Source organism: Anarhichas minor, unplaced genomic scaffold, assembly GCF_050575085.1.
Source record: "Anarhichas minor isolate MPS153535 unplaced genomic scaffold, ASM5057508v1 ptg000026l, whole genome shotgun sequence".
In the NCBI taxonomy this organism is placed as follows: Eukaryota; Metazoa; Chordata; class Actinopteri; order Perciformes; family Anarhichadidae; genus Anarhichas; species Anarhichas minor.
Genome location: NW_027466472.1, coordinates 12928844 through 12951916, shown reverse-complemented (window position 1 = coordinate 12951916; position 23073 = coordinate 12928844). Strand labels below are relative to the sequence as shown.

At 44.2% G+C, this 23073-nt stretch overlaps 1 protein-coding gene across 1 annotated transcript; it reads right to left on the bottom strand.

Annotated features, from left to right (window-relative positions):
• Window positions 1–2332: 2332 nt before the first annotated feature.
• On the bottom strand, window positions 2333–22831 carry LOC142958854 (mediator of RNA polymerase II transcription subunit 13-like). The gene is made up of 30 exons (XM_076099838.1): window positions 21966–22831; window positions 20985–21219; window positions 19649–19817; window positions 16491–16636; window positions 16170–16367; window positions 15645–15839; window positions 15376–15532; window positions 15170–15277; window positions 14349–15068; window positions 14022–14238; window positions 12673–12700; window positions 12436–12557; window positions 12176–12263; window positions 11891–12087; window positions 11596–11795; window positions 9943–10832; window positions 9665–9832; window positions 9330–9553; window positions 9017–9212; window positions 8519–8906; window positions 7350–7566; window positions 6199–6390; window positions 5890–6113; window positions 5661–5803; window positions 5410–5568; window positions 4635–4817; window positions 4364–4509; window positions 3692–3856; window positions 3395–3495; window positions 2333–3284 (listed from the first exon to the last, which is right to left on the bottom strand). The coding sequence occupies exons 1-30, from the start codon at window positions 22029–22031 to the stop codon at window positions 3152–3154; spliced, it is 6375 nt and encodes a 2124-aa protein (XP_075955953.1). The 5' UTR covers window positions 22032–22831; the 3' UTR covers window positions 2333–3151.
• Window positions 22832–23073: the final 242 nt, after the last annotated feature.

The following is a 23073-nucleotide window of genomic DNA, read 5'->3' as shown; positions in this document are numbered from 1 at the left end:
TCAAGCGGAGATGCTTTAGACACAATCTGACAGAAATAAATAGATGAGCAGACCCCCACATCCCTAAATAGTGTGTGTGGCAATGCTATGCCCGTATATCTAGGTACTGTATGTACTGCATTGCATCGTGAGGCATAATAGTGTCTGTCAAAAGGATACTTAATCTCCTCACCTTTTCAGCATCAAAACCTGGTTCAAACTCATATGTAGGATGTAACTGGGACACAGCTGATTTATTGTTGTGCATAAATATAATGGCAGTACATTTCAATTGAATTGAACTGTCATTGCTTACTCAATGCACACGACCTTGTTATAAACTACAGAACAGTTAGTTATTCCTTTAACATTTGACTTTTCTACTACTAAAATCAGTTTTCAAAACATATCAACTCCCAATATAGCTTCACAACAGATTCTTCGAATTTGGCAACTGGCTCAAGCTTGTCCCGAATCACCCCAGACAAATTGGGCTGCCCTTCAATTGGATCCCATTAGGCAGAACATAAGACAGTGATTGGATGAGGCTTTGAGAAGACATGTTCTCCTTGATTAGCTAATTCCATTCTCACTAACCATCTAAATCATGTTAGTATTGGCCAGGGTTAAAGCTGCTGCTCCGTCTAGGGACAGTGTTCACCTCTCCACAGTCTATTACCCTTTATAACCCGCATAATTAATAATAATTCACATGTGTGCCAAGGCCTGTTCGATGACTTAAAGCAGCGTCTTCAACGAGGAGTTACAGCGGTAGTCACTGTGTAGACTCAATGTACAGCTGGTAAAATGTTGTTCTAGTATTTTAAATTCCTAATTCAACAAATTTGCAAACGACCAATGATTGCTGATAAATCAGTCGTCCCGTTATTATCATTCTAAATGAGCTTATTGCAAATACTCAAGTGTCAGTGGACTTACAAGTACGGAAATGCCAAAGATACATTTGAGGATTTTCCTGGTCATCCCTCACTTCCTTTTCCCAGATTCAGAGGGAAGCTGTTGAGTCTATAGTGGCACAGATTAATCTATCAAACCTCACGTGTCAATATTTCTGCTACAAAAGGTACATGTTGTGTCTGACCACAGGACACTGTACAGGGCATAGCTGAGTTACACAAAGTGCATGGATTTGATCCAATAGGTGACTTAGTGGGAGTGTTTGGCCATCATCCATTTCATCATTGTGTTTAGTAGTTAGTGATACTGCTGATGCACCTGTGGTTCCGCTGTGATAAGAAATCAGTTCATTTAATGGTTGAACACAATGTGAAGCTTTTGGATGATTTTTTTTCGACATACTATTGTTTTTTTATGACTTTTTTCATCACACTTTACTATGTCTTATGATTTGTTTTACATACAATACAATTACTTTTTTCGACATACTATACTATGGCTTTTTACAAAATACTTTAATTACTTTGTTTTGACTTTAAACAACTTTTTTTTGACACATTATACAATTACGTTATTCGACATACTATACTATGAAAATTGGATGAATTATATTTATTTTTCGTGACTTTTTTAGTCATACTACACTGACTTTTTAACAAAAAAAAGTACAATATTTTTATGGCATATTATACTGCTATGCTAACATTATACATTTAACGACAAACTACACTATTCATTTTTCTTAGGACTCTTCCATGACATAATATACTTCGCGATTTTTCAACATATTAAATTACATTACCTAGATTACATAGTTTTTTTTTACATAATTACATAGAGTATATACTCTAATAAGTCTTTATGACTTTCTGAGAAATACTATGCTGTGACTTTTAATATTGTCTTGAACATAGTCTTCCATGGGTGCATGGTGGTGAGGTAGCTCGCACTGTCACCTCACAGCAAGAGGGGCCTGCCTTCGGTTCCCGGGCTAGACGGTCCTTCTCTATGGAGTGTGCATGTTCTCCCCGTGTCAGCGCTCCGGCTTCCTCCCACAGTCCAAAGACATGCATAGGTTAACAAATTGCCCTCAGGTGTGACTGAGCATAAATAGTTGTCTGTGTCTATGCATCAGCCCTGAGATACGTTCGCCCAACATCAGCTGTGGTTGGCTCCAGCCCTCCACGACCCCGAAGAGGATCAGCGCTTCAGTCCATCCAGCTGAATGGATGGATAGTCTTACATGAAGTTTTCAGATATATTATACTCTTTTAAGGACTCAGTATATCTCGTTCTTACCTTTGTTGATTTTGACTGGTTTAAAATATATATATTTATGTCCAATAATAAATTGTTGGGAATATTCTCTCTCTGGTGGTGAATCGTACCTAAAGCTGTTCAAACGTGTCAAAAACGACTCAACAAGAACCAAGAGCATAATGTAGACGCACTTTATTCCTAAAACAGAAGCTGCACCATCAGTAGCGGCACACAATTATATGTACACATATACACACACAATTACCTAAATCTGTTATATAAAATATATAATCTGACAATGTACCTTTTAATTCCTCTTCAGAGCTCATTGAGTTACTGTGCGAGAGACTCTGGAGCCAAAGCAGAGAGAGAGGTAAGTCTCATCCACTCATCGGGTGGGACACAAATGCCCAGGCCAGCTTTTACTTCATTTTTACAGCATGGCAATAAAAAGGTCTGTACCCCTTTGAAAAAATAATATTCTAAAAGCAATCTACAGCAAATTCACTCGAACAGGTTTTTCCGTGTTGTAATTGAGACAATTACACTTTTGAAACCGATTCCTTTACAGTGAGATGTACACACCCTCTAGGATTTGTAATATATAAAAGATATTAAGCATTAAAAATTCCACATTTAAAAACTTACAATAAATAATATATGCAGGCATTTCATTAAGATAAAATTTCATAGATTGCAATCTACAGTCAATAAAAAGACAATTTATTCTCCTTTTATGAAATGTCCCTTGATCTTCCAAAATGCTAAAATGGATTCTTGGCATCTGATTGATAGATTGATTGGAAACTTGTAGTCAGTCAGTCAGTGTTGAGTGAGATACACCGGGGAGGAGTATGTAGATGTGGAGTGAGCACTGTAATGCTTCCTCCACATTTGCCCTGATGGAGTTGGCGATCCTTCACAGCAGGCAATCCAAGGTTTTCGACTGAGCGAGCCATCCAATCATATCTCAGCAGTTTGATCCCGTTAGAGTTCAGAGCATGTTCTGGATGAAGTTGTACATCTGGGTGAGCACCACAAAGTGAACAGGCAGACAGGAGCGTCGGTCCTGGGTTGCAGGGTCGCACGTCAGCCAGGAGAGGGCGTTGTATTGCTCCAGAACAAATCTGTAATGTAGAACGCAGAAACAGCAGTTTAGATCATACACATCTTGCATCATTCGTCTTTTTTTAATATACCTTGGAGTAAACGGACTCTTCTAATCTGAGCACTTTACCTGAGCACATCAGAGGTGTGGTTGGAGTCCAGGGGGTGAGAGTGTTTACTGTGCAAGAGCTCGTCTGATTGGACAGAAGACACGTGCAGGTGCAGAGAGGCCTGGGAAGAAAAAAGAAAGATCAAGACACAAATTAAGTCTTTAGATTCATTTGTGCTTTTCAGAGATACAGACCTGAGGTCACCAGTCAAGCAAAAATACCAACAATTCTCTGTTTGCTGCTTGTGAAGAATGAATGAATGTATGATGAAACAATACGCATTAGTTGTAGCCCTACATGAATGTGACTAAACGTACCTTGAGGAAGAGTGGGCACTGGTTCTGGGCTTGAGGGCAGGCTGACCAGAACCAGTCAGGCAGTGGTCCAGCCTTGGCTGTTGAGACAAAGTAGCCCAGAGCCATCGGCTGCTGCAGGATGTTCAGAGCCTCCTCATGGGACTCCATACGATCGGCACTCTGTCCCTGAAAGACAACATGGATACAATGAATGAACTACACTATGAAAGTAAATGGTCTTTTCCTCGTCACCGGGTTTATTATATGCTGTTTGTATGCTGTTCATGGCCCCACAAACTGTGCGAGTCACTGTAAGGTCATTAAATAGTTTGATCGGGGCAAATATAGTAATCATTTTGCCTTTACCGAAGGAGCAGTTACCTCATTGTTTAAGCACATCCGCACATATTCGTCGTTCAAATAAGTAATTTCCAAACATGAGGCTTCATCTAGAAGCAGAACGTCATTAAATGCTGTTACATTCTGCTCCACCTGAGGCTCACGGGTCACATTCAAACTTTGAAGTTTCTGTATCTCAGTAGACGATAGAGGAATAAAAGACAATACGACATTTTCACACCAAATTGTAAATTGTACTCCTTTACCAATTTAAGCATGAACTTTATGATCTGTAATAGACCTTTAATATTGATTTTAGTTCCATCATAGAGTAATAAAAAAAAGGTGACCGACCTTGCCTCCATCCCCCCCCTGGTGGAAGTGGGAGCCGGGCGAGTGAACAGGCGAGGTTGTGGGGGAGTTGGGCAAGATGTTTATGAGGTCTGGATCCACCATGTCGTTGTCAAACAGGTCAAAGATGCCCATTCCATCAGATCCATCTGCAGGGAAAATACAAACATGCAGAGAGCTCAGGGTTTGTTTGTGACTCACCTTCAGCAGTATGCAACACTCATCATTCAGCAGACATTAAAAGTGATGCATTCCCTTGAGCTGCAGATCGTACCGGGATTTATAGGATTGAAGTTGATGTCAATGGGCTCTGAAGTGTTAGTGTTGACCTGCACCATGGCTGAGGTGGGGAACACCAGGATGTGCGTGCAGGATGTGTCCTGAGGAGTGCTCAGCTGCGACGTCTGCATGTTGAGAGTGGTGCTGCGACCAAACACCGAACCCGTCGAGACAGAATCTGCGGAGACAAAGACGGACCGTCAGATTTCGACGAACATTGGGTCTCTCTCGTTTCCCCGGTTTTGTGCCTCCTCCACTCCTCGATCGAGGAGGCTTGCCGGAGGAGCTATGAGCGAGGAAACACCGGCGTATCCTTTGCGGAAGTGTTGTCGGCACATGTAAACAAATAAAGAGGCGTGACACACAGCCGTGATGATCGCAAACCACAGCTGGACTCTACAAATGTAAATGTAAATATAAATGTGTGACATCCAATCATTTTTGTCAAATTATGCAACATTGTGAATTGAATTAATAGAATGAAGACTGATCAGACAGATTTCATAAAATACATATTTATAACAAAACAATGGACTGCTGATGCAGCTGTGACACACGTAACATGTAATTCATGTCGGCTCTGAGGCGAGGACGTCTCATTTTATTAAATGCCTGCTGCCTCGACTCCTCTCTCCTTTTGTCTCCTCCTCGCATCCTTCATGGGCAGGACGAAGACGCGAGGAGGCACAAAATCGGGAAATGAGAACATACAAACTTAACTGGTCTCTCTGTTACAAAGTCTTAATAAACAGGTTACTATTTTCTCTTACCTGGCATGATGACAAAGGAACCCTGGGGCTCCATGGCAACCAGACAGGCGCTAAGGATGCTGGGAGTGTCCGCCGCAGAGATGCCACACAACCTACACGTCTCCTTCAGACGCTTACTGAGAGACTGCAAGTTCCTCCTGCTCAGCAGAATACTCCAGTCTGGAACGGGGACGAGAGAAGAGCTCATTAGTATGTCTACGTGTATGTAAATCAAACCACATGTTCCACAAACACTGCTGATGTGTTCGTACCTCTCAGCTCGCCGTGGCCCATTCTACCGAGCCGGCCAATCACCACCCTCCATGGCAGCGATGTCACCTGTACCAAGCCAAGGCACCACTCCCACAGCTTCTGCAAACCCACTCGCCTGGCTGAGCCCTTTTTCCTGCGGGCCCTGTGTCAGACACAACATGTTTAATTAACACGTATACAGACACAGTTTTATCAATAACTAAACCAGCGATAAACTGTGGGACATACCTATTGGGTACATCGATACTAATGATGCAGGTCTCCAGCAGCTCTCCATGTTGGTCAGTGCAGGAGGCCAGCAACCAGCGCTGGTCATGTGACAGACAGTAGCCGACAAACAGGACGTTGTACTTCTGGGAGGCCTCGCCAAACGTCTCCCCGAGCTCAGTCTGCTTGTCTTTCACAGGAGCCAAAATGAAGGGTGGCGTATACAGACGCAGACACTCGGGTCTCTGCGCAGAAAGGAAAACCTGTTAGTTTAAAAAAAAAAAAGAAACAACAGAGGACGCCATATTGCAATGCCAGAGTGGTGGTTACCTCTGGGTTCCTGAGGGCCATATCGATGGCAAGACCGGGACCAAAACCTGTCAGCGCCTTGAAGTTGGTGGAGTTGGGCAGAGGCCGTCGACACTGCGTGAACACAGAGAAGGCCAGCGACTTGAGGTGCTGGCCGTAGAGATGGCGCTCCCCGCTGCGCACTGGCTGCAGCAGATACTGGCAGGGAACAATCTGACGAGAAAGAAACAACAGAAGCACTTTAAACGGGGCTGTGAAAACACATGTTGTCCGTAACTGTTGTAGAGCAACCAACTGTTGAATATGTAACATTTTCAGCCAGCTAACAGCAGCTCAGCACTTCTCTTGTGAATCTCAAAATGTGTACCTGCATACTGGCTTATTAACAATTAGTGAAAAAGCACAAGAGACACAGAATAAGTATCTTTCAGATACTGTTTTAACTGGAGCTTTGCTTTCAATAAAAGACTAAGTCAGTTGTATTTATGCTGTTATTAATAGGTTATTATAAGCATTGTTTGGATCTTCTGCCAGTTTTGATGAAATAAAATCAAACATTTAAGCTGTATATTTTAATACTTAAATTTTGCACCAAATCTGTGTGACAAACGGTATCAACACAAAAATTGCCGCAACAACTTATGAGACATAATAAAGCATGGGGATGGCCACTACGTACATCCATAATAAATGTTCAATGCCTCTGTACACTTTCACAATTCACTTGACACACAATGCTGAGCTAATCTTCAGATTCCTAATCTTCAGATGATGTAAACTACTTTCACGTAGCATAAACTGTTGATCTGCTGTGTTCCCCCTAAAGAGCCCCAGCACCCTCCCCCCAAAAAAAGCTAAACTATGTCTCAGTGGGCCTCTGTGAATGCAACTTATGGTGACATAAGTAGAAGATTATTAAACCAGCTCTATTAAAGAATAATACTTTCAGATCCCCTCTGGCATGTTGACGCAATCTTCTTTCACTTTATCCACAGGTGTTGCAGTTAGCACCTTGATCAGTGTCTGCTAATGAGTCCCCTACTCCTCCTCACCTCCCCTCGTGTCTGCTGGTATAACCTGCTCTATTGGGACTCAACGTGTCTATCCAGTAATACCAACATAAGACATTCCAAACCTAAAATACACACTGAGACTGTGTTGTTGGCCTGTACCTGCACTGAGACAGCGTTTCTGATGCGAGCCGGCAGGAACTGGAGCATCTCCATGTAGCAGCGCAGTAGCCCCAGTGTGTAGGCGCTGGAGTGGACCTCTCTGTCGGCGTCCTCGTAGCTGAAGGGGTCGACGATATACACCACGATGGCAGGCGGGTAAGACACAGCGTGGGATTCTCCGTCCGTTGGCTTCCCCACTTTGTCTCTCTCCATTGTGCTGTTGATAAAGAAGGCACATAATGATTTAGAAAGGAGTCCGAAAGAAACAACCACGGGGAATATTTTCTTAACAACATGGCTAACAGAAGAAGTGGGAAGGAGGAGTGGTCCGTGTAAAATAAAAACTTAAACGTGAGCAACAGTTTCATGATGAAAGAGATTCTTTGTATGTCAAAGGGCCTAAATTACAAAGTGACTAGATTCTATGTCACAGTTGTCTTCCAATGTCACGTGTGCTTGATTACGCAGTACAAAGGGAGACATTACCAGCTAAGAAATATTGGAGCAGTTTTATTTGGGAAGTCATTTTGGAAAATTACCGAAAAGAATATGTTACTAAAAACAAGCCAAATGAAACAACAGGATAAAGTTTAGAATAATATATAAAACATATTGATAAACAGTTAATTTAAAATAAATAAAGAGTTGTTTATGGGCCAAAAAACAAGTGCACCCTGATAAATGTAAACTAGGGATACGCCAGATTTTTACAGCGTCATAAATCCATATGTTGAAAAGTTTTCGTAGTTTTGAAAAAGATCATAATTTGCATCCTTTCTGTTCACTCGCTGTCTAACAGCGGCACCACAACTCGGCTGAATCTCTGACAGCAAGACACAAAGTCGTGTCCTCTATTTACATATGCGACACCGGATGACATTCATGCATGACATTTATCTCTCTGTCAAACAGCTGTAGACTGCAGGGACTGTCACAGCTTCAAATAACACAAACTGTGAAAGTATTTTGACTAAACTAGAACAGAATGAGTGTTCATTTACTGATTTCAGTTGTTCTCATAGTGTAAAGAGTAAGGGCTTTGTCAGTAGTGGTATTAAGTATAAAACAAAACAACTAAAAATGTTTGCAAGGAGTGGTAAAAAACCACCAGCAACAAAATGTAATCTCTCCATCTGGATGATTCATTGACTCTCGTAGTGGTAGCCTACCTCTCTGGCGCCTCAGTGGTTGGCAGAGGTCCTTGAGGCTGGTTGGCAGAGGGTCCATTTTCTGCCAGCCCCCCGGCACCCTGTGGGTTGGACTGGGGTCCGTTCTGAGACGTGCTGCCCTGCAAGCCTGTCGTCCCAAACGGCGAGTAAGAGCTCGGCTTGGCTGAAGCCATTCCCCCGACAGTCTGGGAGCCTGAGGTGGAAGAGGGAGGGGTGCTGTTGATCTGGGCAGGCTGGGCAGAGCTGGTGTTGGAGCTGGTAGTGTTGGTGCTCTGGGGTCCTGAGGAGGTGCTGGAAGAGCTGGAGGTCTGGGAGGAGGAAGAGGCCACAACGGGGCTGCGCTGGGACAGTAGAGAGCTATCCAAAGACTGCTCTGACAGGTACGGAGCTGACAAAATGACACGGTAAAAAAAAAAAAAAAAAAATGAGTTATCATTTCTACAACCTTTGTGGCCTTTCAAAAATTGTGATTTTAAGAGTTATAAGTCAAGATGTTACCTAGATCATAGCGGCACACTTGAGCAAATAGTTTGAGTTTATTAAAGGCTTCATTGTTTCCGTCTTTGGCAGCCATCTTGAGGAACCAGTCACTAAGGGGCTGCTCCGTCATGCTCCTGCCTTCTGTGGAGCCGACCTGCAATACGCCCTCTGGGTGACTCTTGCAGATGGGCCTGTGTTGCCCAAGCTGGCATGCCTGAGGACAAAAAGGGAGATAATGCGAATGAAACCGCGTGAGTCACTTCATGAGAGCACGAACTGCGTTTGTGGGCATGTCGGTACAAGAAGATTCCGTTTCCTGCCAGGTGCGTACCTCATACATTGCACTCAGATCTTTGAAGAAGGTCTTTGCTCCGCGGAGCAGAGCTTCATTTTCAGGGCAGACGACAACATATCCAACATCTCTCTGGGAACCAAAAGGATCCAGAAGAAGCTTCTCCCAATAGGGCAACCCAAACGGAGACAGCACCACAAAATCATACTCATAACCGACCAGAAAAGTGGGGATGGGAAGAGGCTCAGGAGACTCGTCTGTACCTGTAGTGAAAAGACAAAATGTTCATCTTTCTTTCAAAAAAAACACTATATTCCAAAATAGATCTCCCACTTTGTTAGAGATAAGACTGATTGGATACACTTCCCGCGTACCATATGATCCCCTTCCAGCCATCTTGTGGAACTGTTGCCAAGTGAGCGGTCCCTGAACGCCCCAAGAGCGCACACTCCTTTTCTTCTGAATGGTGTCCTGCAGCACAGGCTGGAGGGACAACAACACCCGCAGGACGTCCTGAGAGAATAGCTTGCTCATGTCTGCCACTACAAAAAAAAAGGAAAAACAAAGAGAAAAATGTCTCAACTTACCAGGTTTGAAGTTAGTAATAGGATGAGCTTGCAGTACAAAGAAATGGCGATACAAAAATACATACCTTTGCATTTTGGCCACTGATGAAGACAGGTGCTTTTCACTAGTGTTTCATCTACTTTGCCTCCTGACATATTGTCCATGAATTGCCGGCCGTGCTCCAGGGCCATGTAGCAGTCGTTATAACAGTCTCTCTCTTCCACCCTCAGAAATGAGCTGGGGACTGAGCCTTGCTTAGGGTACTCCACGCCCGCCATCGGAGCAAAAGGGTTGGTGCACTGGTCCTGCAGCAGCAGAATCAGCTCATCCGGAGGTTTCTCCGTCAGGCTTCCGGCCTTGTGCGTTGTGGAAGATCGCAGCTCTTCGAAACACCGCTCGGTGTCTCGACTAGCGTCCGAGCCTCGTACCACAACGTCCAGCTCGTCCTCCAGAAACAGTCCGGCCGTTTGGCCAAAACGCCGATTGGTGACGGCGCTGAAGCCACAAGTGCAGGGGTACTGGGCCTCGCCATTGTCCTTGAGGTACACTCCCACGTCTGCTCCCCTGATGTTCATGTTGCAGACGCATACGCAGCAACTGTCAAAGTTGCAGTCCTTGAAGAGGTTCATCACCGACTCGGAGAGAATAAGGGTGACGTAGAGACTGTGAGCCTCGGGGATAGAAGGTACTGTGGCCGGCTCAACGGAGCTGAGCGGTCGGCAAGTGGAGGCAGTAGAGGCAGGGGAGTAAAGGTCAGAGTTGTCATACTTGAGTGAACCCTGGACGCTTGACGGGCCGCGGGGAGTCCGTGGAGTGCGTGGTGTGCGAGGCGTGGGCACGGAGAACCTTGGCGTGGCTGGGGAGGGCAGGATGCCTGTGCCGCTGTTGCTTGGAGGGGCACTGCTGGACATGAAGGGCGTGTGGGTCTGAGGCGTGTAGGTCTGGCTGTAGTCCGGCTCCACACTGGGGACGTTGCTGTTACAGAGAGAGGAACAGGGATTCACATGCATTTCATATTGTGGTTCCGATAGATTTTCTGTTAGAAAAAAACAAACATAAATGCTGTTTCCAGAATAGATTTTTTGCATTTGAAGATATTCGTCAGTATTATGTGTCGTGGCTCGTTAACGTACATTTCAGTCACTATAACAATACATCAAGTGAGTGCAACACTTTCTACAGGTATTCTTCTATATAGTGTAATAATCAGTCTCAAAATGTTCAAACAAATTACTTAATTAAAATCAATTGCATTTATATTAAACATTTTAACCATTTGCACCACTAAAATACTTTTAGTAAAGTTTTACCCTCCTTAAATCACTATTTTAAAAAGGTCAGCAATAAACTGCAATTTGTTTTTCCAGTTTGTTAATTGGTTAAAATGACATCAAAAGAAATACTTATGAAAGTACTTTTTCTTGTCTCTCTGGCAACTCAAAAGCATCAGGTATTTTACATGATTGAATGCATCGCTGTAGATGACAGTAGCACGTTAAACTGAACGCCATGTTAATACTTTTGCATTTTCTATTCCATTATAGGACGAGTCCACAAGCTTCAAACCTAGTTGCTGTTATAGGAATATATACAGTAAGTGATATGTTGCTTTTAAACAATAAACATGTTAATGAACATCTGTAATAGACTGCATCCATTAAAAGGTGACAGACTAGTTAAGTTAGTGCGCTCATCCCTAAATGGTCCCTTCCCCACTGTGAACACTACAGGCACTAACCTGTCTTTGGTGAGGAGATTGACATTCGTCACTGGGGGTATTAGTTCCATTTTGCCCAGGGTCCAGCTGGGTGTGTACACACAGTCTTCTTGCAGTTTGATAGGCAACATACACTGGCTGGGTAGCATCTTCAGGGGTGCGTACATGGAACAGCCGATCAACAACTGGCACGTCTCCGGCTTGTATACAAAGGAGAAGTCCTAAAAGTAAAAGTAAAAAAAAGTTTAAAGGGTGAAGCAGACTGATGTGGCAACATGTTAAACCTCATACGTGGCAGGTGTGCGACATGTCATACCTTTATTTCGGATGGCTTCGGGCTACAGAATCCCTCCTCCACCTCCATCTTGTAGTGGTTGTTGAGCTGGCTGCCGTCCAAAAGCGTGAGGCCCGTCCCTGCTTCCAGGCTGTCCTTGCTCCCGGAGTTCATGGGCGAGTAACCCTGTTGCTCCAGGGAAGGCGGAGTGGGAAACATCTGGTGCAGGTCTGCTGAGCCTGGAGATAAAAGACATTATAACTTCTCTTGAACCATATGATAAATGGCTCCGATGCGCAGTGATGAAATGATGCCCGGTCCCCTTACTTATGCAAGACAGGGGATCCGTCGTGGCTTTATTGTCCTTACAGCCAAACTTGTCGTCGGTTCCAGCACCAGCTCTTTTGGATCCAGGCTGTGCAGACAGCAAAAACATAAACCGAATAAATCATCCATATCAATGTTTCAACAGGCTTTACAGGCCCCCCCCCCCCCATCAGCAGCAGCTCTCAAGTATTTCACAACACTGAAGAGTAAGATGGAAACATTTCAACAAACACTTCCGTTAGCCATATAGATGCTCTTACCACTAGCTCATCTTCATCCGAATTGAAAATTTTATCCAGGTCACTGTAGGACACGGCCAAGTCGTTCTCGTGGATGAGGCTGGTGGAGGCTGAAGGTTTACTGCCTGCTGCGCCCTGACCATCTGCAACGCAAAGCAATCGAAGAGGAGACCTTGAATAAGACACCGAACTGCAAACATCAATTATGATTAAATGTCAATCCTCGGGGCCAAACGGACAAAGGGAAGGCATTCTCACCGTCTGCTGCTCCAGTGTCTTCATCCGACTGGATCAAAAAAAAAAGAGAAAACAATCAAGATTATTGTGGTAACACTGATACCGGCCGTATACAAGAGCTGTAGCTGAAGAAAAACATGGTCTGAAACTGGCCAAACTGGAATTTCAGTAAATATCCGAGGCAGGAGTAAGTAAACATTACAGTCATTTAGCAGACGCTTTTATCCAAAGCGATTTACAATAAGTGTGTTCAACATAGGTATTCAAGAGAACTACTAGTCACCAGAAGTCATAAGTGCATCTCCCTGTTTACACAAGCATCTAAGAGCAAAAACCAGAGCAAAAGTACAGTGCAGAAACAAACTAATACAATACAATAAATGATAATAAGTGCTAATACAATACAATAAGTGCTAAGTGGAAGGCTCTGGGTAAACAAGAGCAGAATGTGACAGGCATTCGATGATGACTTTTGGTACCAGATGTTTTTTGGTCAATGCAAATATTGTGGTTCAACAAACTTTTTCATACAAGCCAGATGCTGAACATCTCAGGTTCAGGTCAGTACTTTACTAGAAGATAGGAGCAGATCTTAGCATGAACTCCTGTTCACACTAGGTAGGGGTGTAACGGCTCACAAAGTTCTCGGGTTCGATTCAATACGATACAGTGGTGCCACGGTTCGGTAAGTTTTCAATGCAGAAATGCCAAATCCTCGCTGGTGAGACTCTCAAGGGGGCGTGTCTGAAGAACATGGCTCTTCATCTCCATTCAGTAGTGAGGTGATGTGTCGTTACAGTCAGGTAGCTTCGTGTAGTCCGTGACGTCCGGCCGTTTGCAACAGCGGGTGCTTCGGACATTTGATTCTGTTTGGGCTTTTATTTTCTTTTACAAAGCAGGAATTATGGTCTGGCGAAATGGGCTCGTGGATGAGTAGTGTCACGGGGCTCAATAGCATTAAGCATGTTGGTACAGCCTGGTGTTCCACTACAGAGTAGGGTCTCCTATCCACGGCTATAAATATAGCAATCGCCGTGGTGAGAGTTTGTAGCGTGTGTGCTGCTGTTGGTTTTCCTGCTAAGCTAGTTTGGCATAGCGTGCAGAATGTTGTTCTTCCGTGGTGGGCGTGTCAGGCAGCACGTCGGGTGGGTTGCCATGTTGAGCGCAGTGGCTCCACCGAGAGAACATTATATTTCCCATAATTTAAGCTTCTGCATTTTCCAAATGCACTAGTATGATTCAAACGTATTCGCTCGTAATGCGTACCGAACTGTGAGCCTCGTACCGACCGGTTCACTACAAAACGTGTATTGTTACACCCCCAATACTAGGATCTCAACCTGGTATTTCAACCCTAGTCAGGAACCCACCTTGTGTTTCTTGTTGCCCTCTCTCTCAGCTCCAGACTTGTCCTTTTTGTCGGAGAAGCTGAACTCATCGTCTCCCTCTTCAAAGGCGTAAGGGTCTGGCTCCTCACTGTGTTCTCTGTCTCCTGTGGCTGAGGCAAGATGGCTGTTTCTCCGCTGGGCGTAGGTCCTGACCAGCTCCTGGGACACCTTCAGGTTCTGCGTGGTGCCCGACATCAACCTGAGTGGAAAGAAATTGTGCAGAGATGCTCAGACGGATGCAGGTATTCTGTTTAAACTAGCAACTACGTTTGTTCTAATGCAGCTAACGATGAGATATTGAACACTTACTCAGTGACCGACACTACGCTTTCTATTCCTCCGCTTCTCCCCGAGTCATCTCGTATTTTATCCACAGGTAGCTGGGGAGTCAGGAAGTTGGATGCCTTCTTCCTGGGCAAGTTGAAATACTTCCAAGGGTTGTGGGTGGAGTCTTCATTGGGGTTGATGGCGGAACCCACAAAGACGGTGGGTTCTAAGGTTTCACTGTAGGCTGGGGGGAAGGGCAGAGGAGGCATAGGCATGTTCTCCAGCTGAGGTTCCTCAGATGTGCCCTTCTGTGGCAGCAGACAAGGCTCCACTGACGGCGGGTAGAACTGTTGGTGAATGGGCGTGGATGAGTTCTTCATCTCACTTGGAGTCATGTCACCTTCTACGTGATCGCAGGGATGTGGGCTGAGTGGAGGGGGAGGCGGGGATCCGACGAGGTCTGCGGAGGGGCCGTGTGTGTGCAGCGTCGGGGCTTTGGAGGGCACCGTGTCCACGTGGTGCAGGCTGGGATACGAGCCCTCCTCCTGTGATCTTAAACAAAGCCTCTGGTTCTGTGGCTCCAGGGACTGCTCCTCGCTCACAGAGTTGCGGTGGTGAAAAGGCGTCTGCGGCCTCTTCTGCTGCTTGTCCCCCTTTTCTAGCTTCTCGCCCAGCTTGTGCTTAGGGGCCGGCTGGGCAGGCTGGCCTGATGAAGGCGGGTGTCCTGAGGTGCTGCTGGACCGCTGTTTCTGACTCTTATGTCTGTGTGGAAAAGAACAAAGAATGCTTTCAAGATTCTTTCTTATAATTGTAAACATACAGTAAATCTAGAATCACTTGTGATTGCATTCCATTCAGCACACCTTGAGCAGTTGCAATGTGGCCTGTGCGTACACTCCACAAAATCCCAAAGTCCAGTGTTGTCCGACTCCTCCTCACAAGTCCCATTGGTCAAGGTAGTAAACTTCCTCCTATTAAAAAGGGGCAGATTGACAAATAATCAGTCAGCTCGGAGGGACTACTTTGACTGGCAATGATAATTTTGAGGAAGAGATGTCACTAAACATACTTGTTGCCTGTACGGTTAATGTTATATTCCTGCCACACAGACTCAACCATCTGGGTGGCCAGCCTCCGAGGGATTTTACCCCCATGAAGAGTGTTGTTAGAGCTGTAGCCATCCGTCGCAGACGACAACTTGAGCCACCTCTGGGAAGGCTGATAATCTATGCGGGAAGAGAAGACAAAAAAAACAACTTAGTATGCAGAATCTCTCGGAAATAAAGGCTGAGAAATGTGTTAGTTTAATTCTGGTCAATATGCAGCTTTGAGTCTTACCAGTCTGAGCCTCCTCTGGTGACGTTGGAGGAGTCAGAGTGACGGAGGACATGGCAGGATCTCTGTGAGCAGCTGGGCCCTGCTGAGCACCACACAGGCTTCCTGAGGTGTTGACGGAGCCCTGAGGGACCACAGCAGGGAGGTCCGACAGGGGGAGAAGTACCAGACAGGAAGGGTAAACCATCCTAACTCCCGCTGCAACCAAACAAACGCACGCATATTTCAAAAACTTCTGGAGAAGAATCAAACAGGCATAGATACCTGGAGTAGGCAACAGTGAGACTTTCTTACATATTTCAAACCACTTTGGGCTCAGTTGCAGCTATGTGTTGATCTCCACATCACCCATTCTTATAAAAAGGTTAATATAATACTTACTAACTAAATCCTTTGGCAATGAATCCCATGACATTACAAACAATAAAGTCAGTTTCTCAAACCTTTCCGACTCTCTACCCTGTCTGTACCACTCAGACCCAGGAAAAATATAGCATCAACATGAAGTCCAGCATTATGATATCTTACCGACAAGGACCTCCACAGCTGCCAGGGAGTCGTCCTCCCAGTCCGTTTCCTCCATTTTGTCTTCCTGGGCCTGCTTGGGATTGGGGCTGATGGGATAGAACTGCCTCCACTCTTCTATGAGCTTCTGAGTAGGGTGGTCTGACATCTTAAACGCCTGACCAGTGAGGGTCCCATTCAAGCCATACGGGCTGAGGATGACTAGAGGGCAGAGAGGAATCACAATAATTACGTAGGATAACTAATAAACCAAATGGAAAATGTATTAAAAAAAAAAAAGAAGAAGAAGTTCTTTAACATTGTGCACAGCTGGTGTCATCCTACCTTGCAAGGGGCTGGAGCTCTGCTGGGCGAGGCTGATATGTTCCTCGTTCAGCCGCTGAAGAGGCTGATGTTGAGCGATCTCCACACTCGTGCACACATTGCTGTCACCGTGTACGAAGAAGGTGAACGCACAAGACAAGTGCTCGCTGCAGGGTGGGTCAAAGATAAAAAGAGACAATGTAAAGTTTAGAGAGATTTGTCCCAAAGCATAACCAATTCATACATTTAAAAAACACTTCACTTTGCAGTCAGCACCAAATAGCTAATGTAAATCATTCATATTATGCTGTCATGGTCCGGACGTCACGGTCCGGCGCATGCAGCCGCACACAGATTACATGGGATATAGATTGATGCACGTAATGTGGAACCAAAATTCCCCAAGCGCGAGGTCTGCCCAGAAACCTTTAGCCATACGCCGCTGGCAACTTAAGCTGAGGTTAGCCCAAGAAACAGATTGGCGTGTGAGTCAGTCCCACTATGTTTAGCGTGAATGAAACTGTGGAGGTGGAAGACCCACCGGCAGGTTCCCGGTCAGCTAAAGCAGCAACGGGAGAAGAGTTGTGTGCTAGTCGAGGGCGATGCGTCGGTGTTGTTTTAGTACTTTCAATTTTATAGCATGCTGCGTTTCAGTTTATAGCCTACTGTCACCTGTTGCCTTTTTGGGAAAGGGTTTGTTCAGTGTAATACAGAATCATTTGTCCTTTTTAGAATGAAAACAACATTTATAGTTTACCAAAGTTGCCAGTGGGAAAAATATGATCTCAGCCTCGAGCAAGAGGATTTTGTCTGTCTTTGACACTTGCACTACAGTCTGTTCCAAATAGGCGAAAAGAAACATATCCTTATGCATTTTTTTTTTTTTTTTTTTACCCGCTGTAACTGAACGATGACTCCTATCACGGGCTGTGAACTGAATCGTTACACCCCTTGAAGTCTCAATCACTTATTGTGAAGGAATGACACAGAGGGGGAAGAAGGGACTGAAAAGAGTTGAGATGATGTGAGAAGTACAATTCCTCGCATATCTGGCTTTGGCCCAAATCATACTTTCAGGTGAGAGAACATGAGGGCTGCACGCAACACACTCTGATTCAACACACTCTGAACCTTTATCAAACCTTCTTGCTACTCACAGGCTAAAATGTGAGTCAAAAATAAACACGGGAGATTTTTATAGTCCTGAAATGTTATAATAATATTCATAGTTCTTTTCTTACTTCTGGAGGGCCAGGCGGCTAAATGCACTAAAATAGTTCTTGTTGACATGGTTGCTGTAAAACCACAGCGCACACTCAGCATTTTCCAAAGACTGCCCCGCTCACCAGCCAGAGAGAGCAGGCGACAGCGAGACTGACAGACTTTTATGTTCGCTGTCCTGCGCTGCTGCCTCAACACCACAACTTGTAGACATCTTTATGTAGAAAAAAAAAAAATAAGCTAAACACCAGCGAGCAAGAAATCACCTCCTGTTCTATACCGACAACTCTTTTATATAGCCGCTGAAACTCTCATTGACAAAGCTGCCAGAGGGAACTGAGCCAAAGGGGCTGTGCATCAAACACAAGTCCGCTTGTATCAACAGAGCCAAAAAGCACTGGCTCAAATGAGCTTGTCAGGGAACTCCGGGATACACCAGCCCCCTCATTCAAGAGCAAGGGACCGCTAACGCGATGTCACCACCCGAGTGTACAAGAGGTGAGGAAATACAGCTGTGCAGAAACACACTAGCTATTTAAGTGCTGCTGCTGGTTCACCTCAAGCTTGTATTTCTACTACACAAACCAGTTCGTAAAAGTGGAGGTGTGTACATGAAACATCACTCTGGAAGTGTTCTGCTATTACCTTAGACAAGTCTAAAATGAAAGAGAAAGTAATACAACAGGCAGGATGACTTCTGCTTGACAATGTGTCACGCTGAAGATGTAATTATGAAATTGTAATGATCCTGTCATACTCTATCACAATTTTACATAAGATTTAACTCTGGGAATACAGTGTTTCTCCAAAAGTTGCAGGATTCTGGTGACTTAAAGCAACATGGATCTTGTAACAAATGCTTTTTAAAATGAATACGAGTTAGAACCGACTTCAGATTATAAAACTGTGCGAGTTCAAACAGAGCAGCAGATATGCAGTCTAGTGTCATGGTTACACTGCTTAAGGAAAGCCTTGTGTGCATTTGTTTAAGCTATTTTTTTTTAAAGACATTCTGTCTCGTTCCCTTAAACAGCCATCAGCTTATAACAAGATAGTCGAAACGATACAGTTGCAAGCACCGTCTCTGGGGAAATGGGAATTTTAACAGGAATTGTTATGGGACGTTTAAAGCACAACTTTCAGAACAATGAGGACCTCTGCCCAGTGAGGCTTTACACACTGCAGTAAACACTCACAGGCATCGGCCATAAACAAGCATAAAATACTGCATGCGTGCTTCAAACACCCAACAAATATGTCACGCTTGATAGTAAATCCACCTCTTTATAAAGACAACTGTACTGCAGCAAAGCTTCTTGACCAGTACCTACAGACCAAATACTGACTAATGTTCAGCCCTTCAGCACAAGTAGACATCCTGCTCTTCTGCCACATCAACCTGCAGTGATTGCGCAGCTTCTTTTCTGTTATAAACAAACTACCTTGAGGTACATGTAAGCTTGACCGCTATGATGTAGGTGGAAAGGACCATCGGCATCGATACAACCTTGTTGTCACTAGTTCAGCCGACCTAGTTTCTGACTTCTGAACAACTTTTTTAACACTTTAAAATAATGTCGTCAGCAGCATGTTTATATGAAAACCTTTCAGGCATAATCTCCTCCTTTTTACTGGACGGATATTATTGTGAAACATCTGCAGGAAATGTTGAGACTCATTAAAAATAGCTTAACAGTGCCAAAAGTAGAATCAGTTAAAGTCCATCAGTGAGTGAGAACAGTATTTCTGTTAAATAGAGAAAAACCAGAGCAGCAGACAGCGGAGTAAAGCATAAACCATGTTGAACACCAATACAACAGGTTATTCCCACAGATCCAAACAGAAAGCAGCCCAGCTATAACTTGTCTTGACAACTAGTTGAGTCTTGGCTGCAACTTTTCAAATGATGGTAGGTCATAAAACGTTGTTGTTGTTGGATGTTCGGAAGCGGAGCATACCTTTTATTAATGGTCTTCTCCTCCTTCTGGTATGGCTTAACGAACCACTTGCCGATGCGAACAAAGCCGCGGTTCATGAGACACCGCTCCAACAAGTTGTGGATGGCTTTGAACAGGAGCGTTCGACACTCGTAGGACAGGCCACTCTCCCACTCGCCATCCTCCTCACCTGAAACAAGGCAGATACATTAGACCAGATACTAACAAACTGACCTCTCTCTTTCCTGAGGAACTGCCTCATGTCAACTGTAAACTGTGGTGTGCTAAATGCTTCTGACCTGTAGGGGACAGAGTTTAAATGGTAAACAACTGACCACAGTAGTAGCTGAAGTGACCCATTTGAACATTAAAAAAACAAAACATTTCGTTTCAACATTCATCTGATTAGTTATACAATAACATCATCCAAAATAAAATAAGTCAGCCCCTTAAATGTTACCATGAATGGCTTATGAGACAAAAAAATAAACACTTTGCTTATATAAAGTGAAACATTATTGTGAAAAGATTTAAATCTGTTCCACGGATGAAGCCTACCCATGGATTTTTTGAATGCGGCTCTGTTCAATGGTGTTTCATTAAAAAACACACATCATAAAGACTAAATGCAAAGTCCAAACTACAAAATAAACCCTCCTAATGTTATTGCATTTCATCTGAGAGTTGTGAATATGTGTTGCTGCTCTGTCTGTCTCTGTAATGGTCAATCAGTGCTGTATTCAAGTTACACTTGACACTCCTGAAGACAGGAGACAGACTACCTGGTCAGTGTGGCAGCCCCTACGGGGAATTGCTTCACAAATATGAAGACTATCAAAGCTAGACCTAAACCTTCATCCAAAATCAAGACTGTGTTCGGTGACTCTGATGCACAACACCTTGCTATTATGCTACCACACAAACTTGCACCTCCGTGGCTGAGAGCCAATGGCTTCCACAAGGCTTTAAACTTTAAAAGACCTGACAGAAACAAGTCAGTTAGGCGACGTCATCTTATCGTCATCAGACTATGCATCATTAAAACTGCATTCAAAATATTTGCTGCAGGTTAGAGGGGTTGGCAGTGTCTTCAAACACTAAGTTTAAAGATGAACAGCAGTTCTTCACAAATGGACCAATTTTGCCTGCAGCTTTTAATAACTTCTACACACTTGAGTCTTTGTTTTTAACATTGAGGCACCAATTCCAAAGCCCTGGAATAACTGCTAAGATTATATGTGAATATGAAGATCATTTAGGGTCGATGTCAAAATATTGTTGCCATTTACACAGGGGAATGGAACATATTTTGAGTGTAACTGATTCTGATGAACATGGAGATGTTGCATGCACTTACTAGAGAGCTCATTATGGATTAGTTCGGCAAAACTGGGGTCGTCCCCCCACCAGAAGAGCCAGAGCTCTCTGCGACCCGGGGTCTGGTGCCTTCTCCACACACTCAGCACATCTGCCGTCAGGCATCGGCTGAAACTACACAAGATAGGGTCCTCCTCGGTCACAGGGAAAAGGATTGGCGAAGAGGTGGGTCCTTGCCACACAAAACGCCGCCATTTTATTCCAGTCAAATCGGCCTAAAGAGAAAGAGCAAAACAAAGTGAGAATGAACACAGCATAGCTGCACAGCATTAAGCCAATCATCTGTTGTTGACTGCATAACTCAGTGAGAGTGTGTGTGTTTCCTGTCCTGTACACACACACACACTAGTGGGAAGCTGAAGACTGCTGTCATATAGAAAATCACTTTGAATGAAAAAAGCTAAAAACAGACTTGATGGCATCTTGGAAAGTTTTGCAATACTTTGTACATGTGACTCTACAATCACACCTGTCATGTAGAAATGTAGTCAGCAGTTATTAATTACTATTGGTGACACACCACTCTCTAAAATGAGATTCGTTTTTCTAATTTAAAACAGTAACTATTTGACTTACCTTCCATAATGTGTATCATTTAATATTACAGTGTCACTTCAATTATAGAAAGACATGATGTTTGTGACAGGTTCTCAATAATTCGCCTGTTGGCTTGACCTGTTACCATCATGTTACTAACATGAATGCTTGTTGGGTATTTCTGTAACCAAAGCAGTGTAAACACACTAGCATGCCATTTTCATGGGCAACTCTTTAATATAGATAATTTGCAGTATGTGCTATATTGTGAAAGTTAGTTAGATCACGATTTGCAGGCCCGATGCCTTCACGCCAGTCTGCAACTGACGTTACAAAGCTTGTTGCCTGATTAGCCAAAATGGCTTTCTGGCCTCTCAGTATCATAGCTAACGCTAGCTAGCGCAGAGAACAGTGTGTGACTTACCAGGCAGAATAGATTGGAGTGGCAGTCCTCCAAACTGGCCCCGTTTGGTACAAAGCACGAACTCATCCTTTCACTGCGTGGTTGTAACGTTAAAGTCCATTGTCTCAATCACCATCGGGGGCAATAGCTGATGTAGTTAAGTCTCTGGCGGAGCGGTGTTCTCTCGTAATTATCCCGTTAAAGCGCTGACCAACTTGCTAGCTACAGTTAGCTACCGCTAGTCAACCAGACAACTTGTAACCGGCGCTAGCCCGGCAGCGCTAAGCTAACGTTAGACAGGCAGTCCAGATAGCGTCAACTGTAAGCTTTTAGCTATTCGACTCATCAATCCTATTTGAAATGTATTGTCTGATCTGGTTAGCCGCAAGCTTGCAGCTACGTTACCTTAACGCCAAATAGTCCACGTTAACATCACCCGAAAAGACCAACGTTGAATCAAACACCAGAAAAGTTAGATGCGCAATAAAAATAAGAGCTCGAAAACTAAAAAAAACTTCACCCCAAAAGCTTAGTCCCTGGTATGCTAATGCTAACGCTAATGCTAGCTAGCTGATCTGAAACAATTTCAAAGCAAAGGAACTCTCCCCTCCCCCTGATCTCTGCTAGCCTGCTAGCACAAAAGCTAACATACCAGAGCTCCAGCGCTAGCTTGCTAGCTAAATAAAACAATTAGCTACACCGCCCTCCTTTTCGCTAAAACCATCACAGTGCTCCGTCATAGTAAAACTACTCCTAAAACAGACGAAATGCCAATTTAGCGACACTACTCATCGGCTACTTTTCTCTGCCAGATCCATGGGTCCTGCAGATTTCCATTATTTCAGTTCATGGATTGAATTCTTTAATGGCGGCCAGGAGGACAACTCTGCCTCTCAACTCCTATTGGCCAATTTGTGGTAATGGGGGCGTCATCCGTCTTCAAGTAGCTCCATGACTTCACAGTTTACAAGATGAGAGCTCCGGTGCATCTGTCATACAGTCAGTGGTCACTCCTCAGCGATGTCTGTTACTAAACATGTCTCACTTTGCAGCATCTGCTGCATGTGACTGCTATAAAGAACAGACTTTTTTTTTTTTTTTCATTAATGGGGACATATGTGCGTTTTTG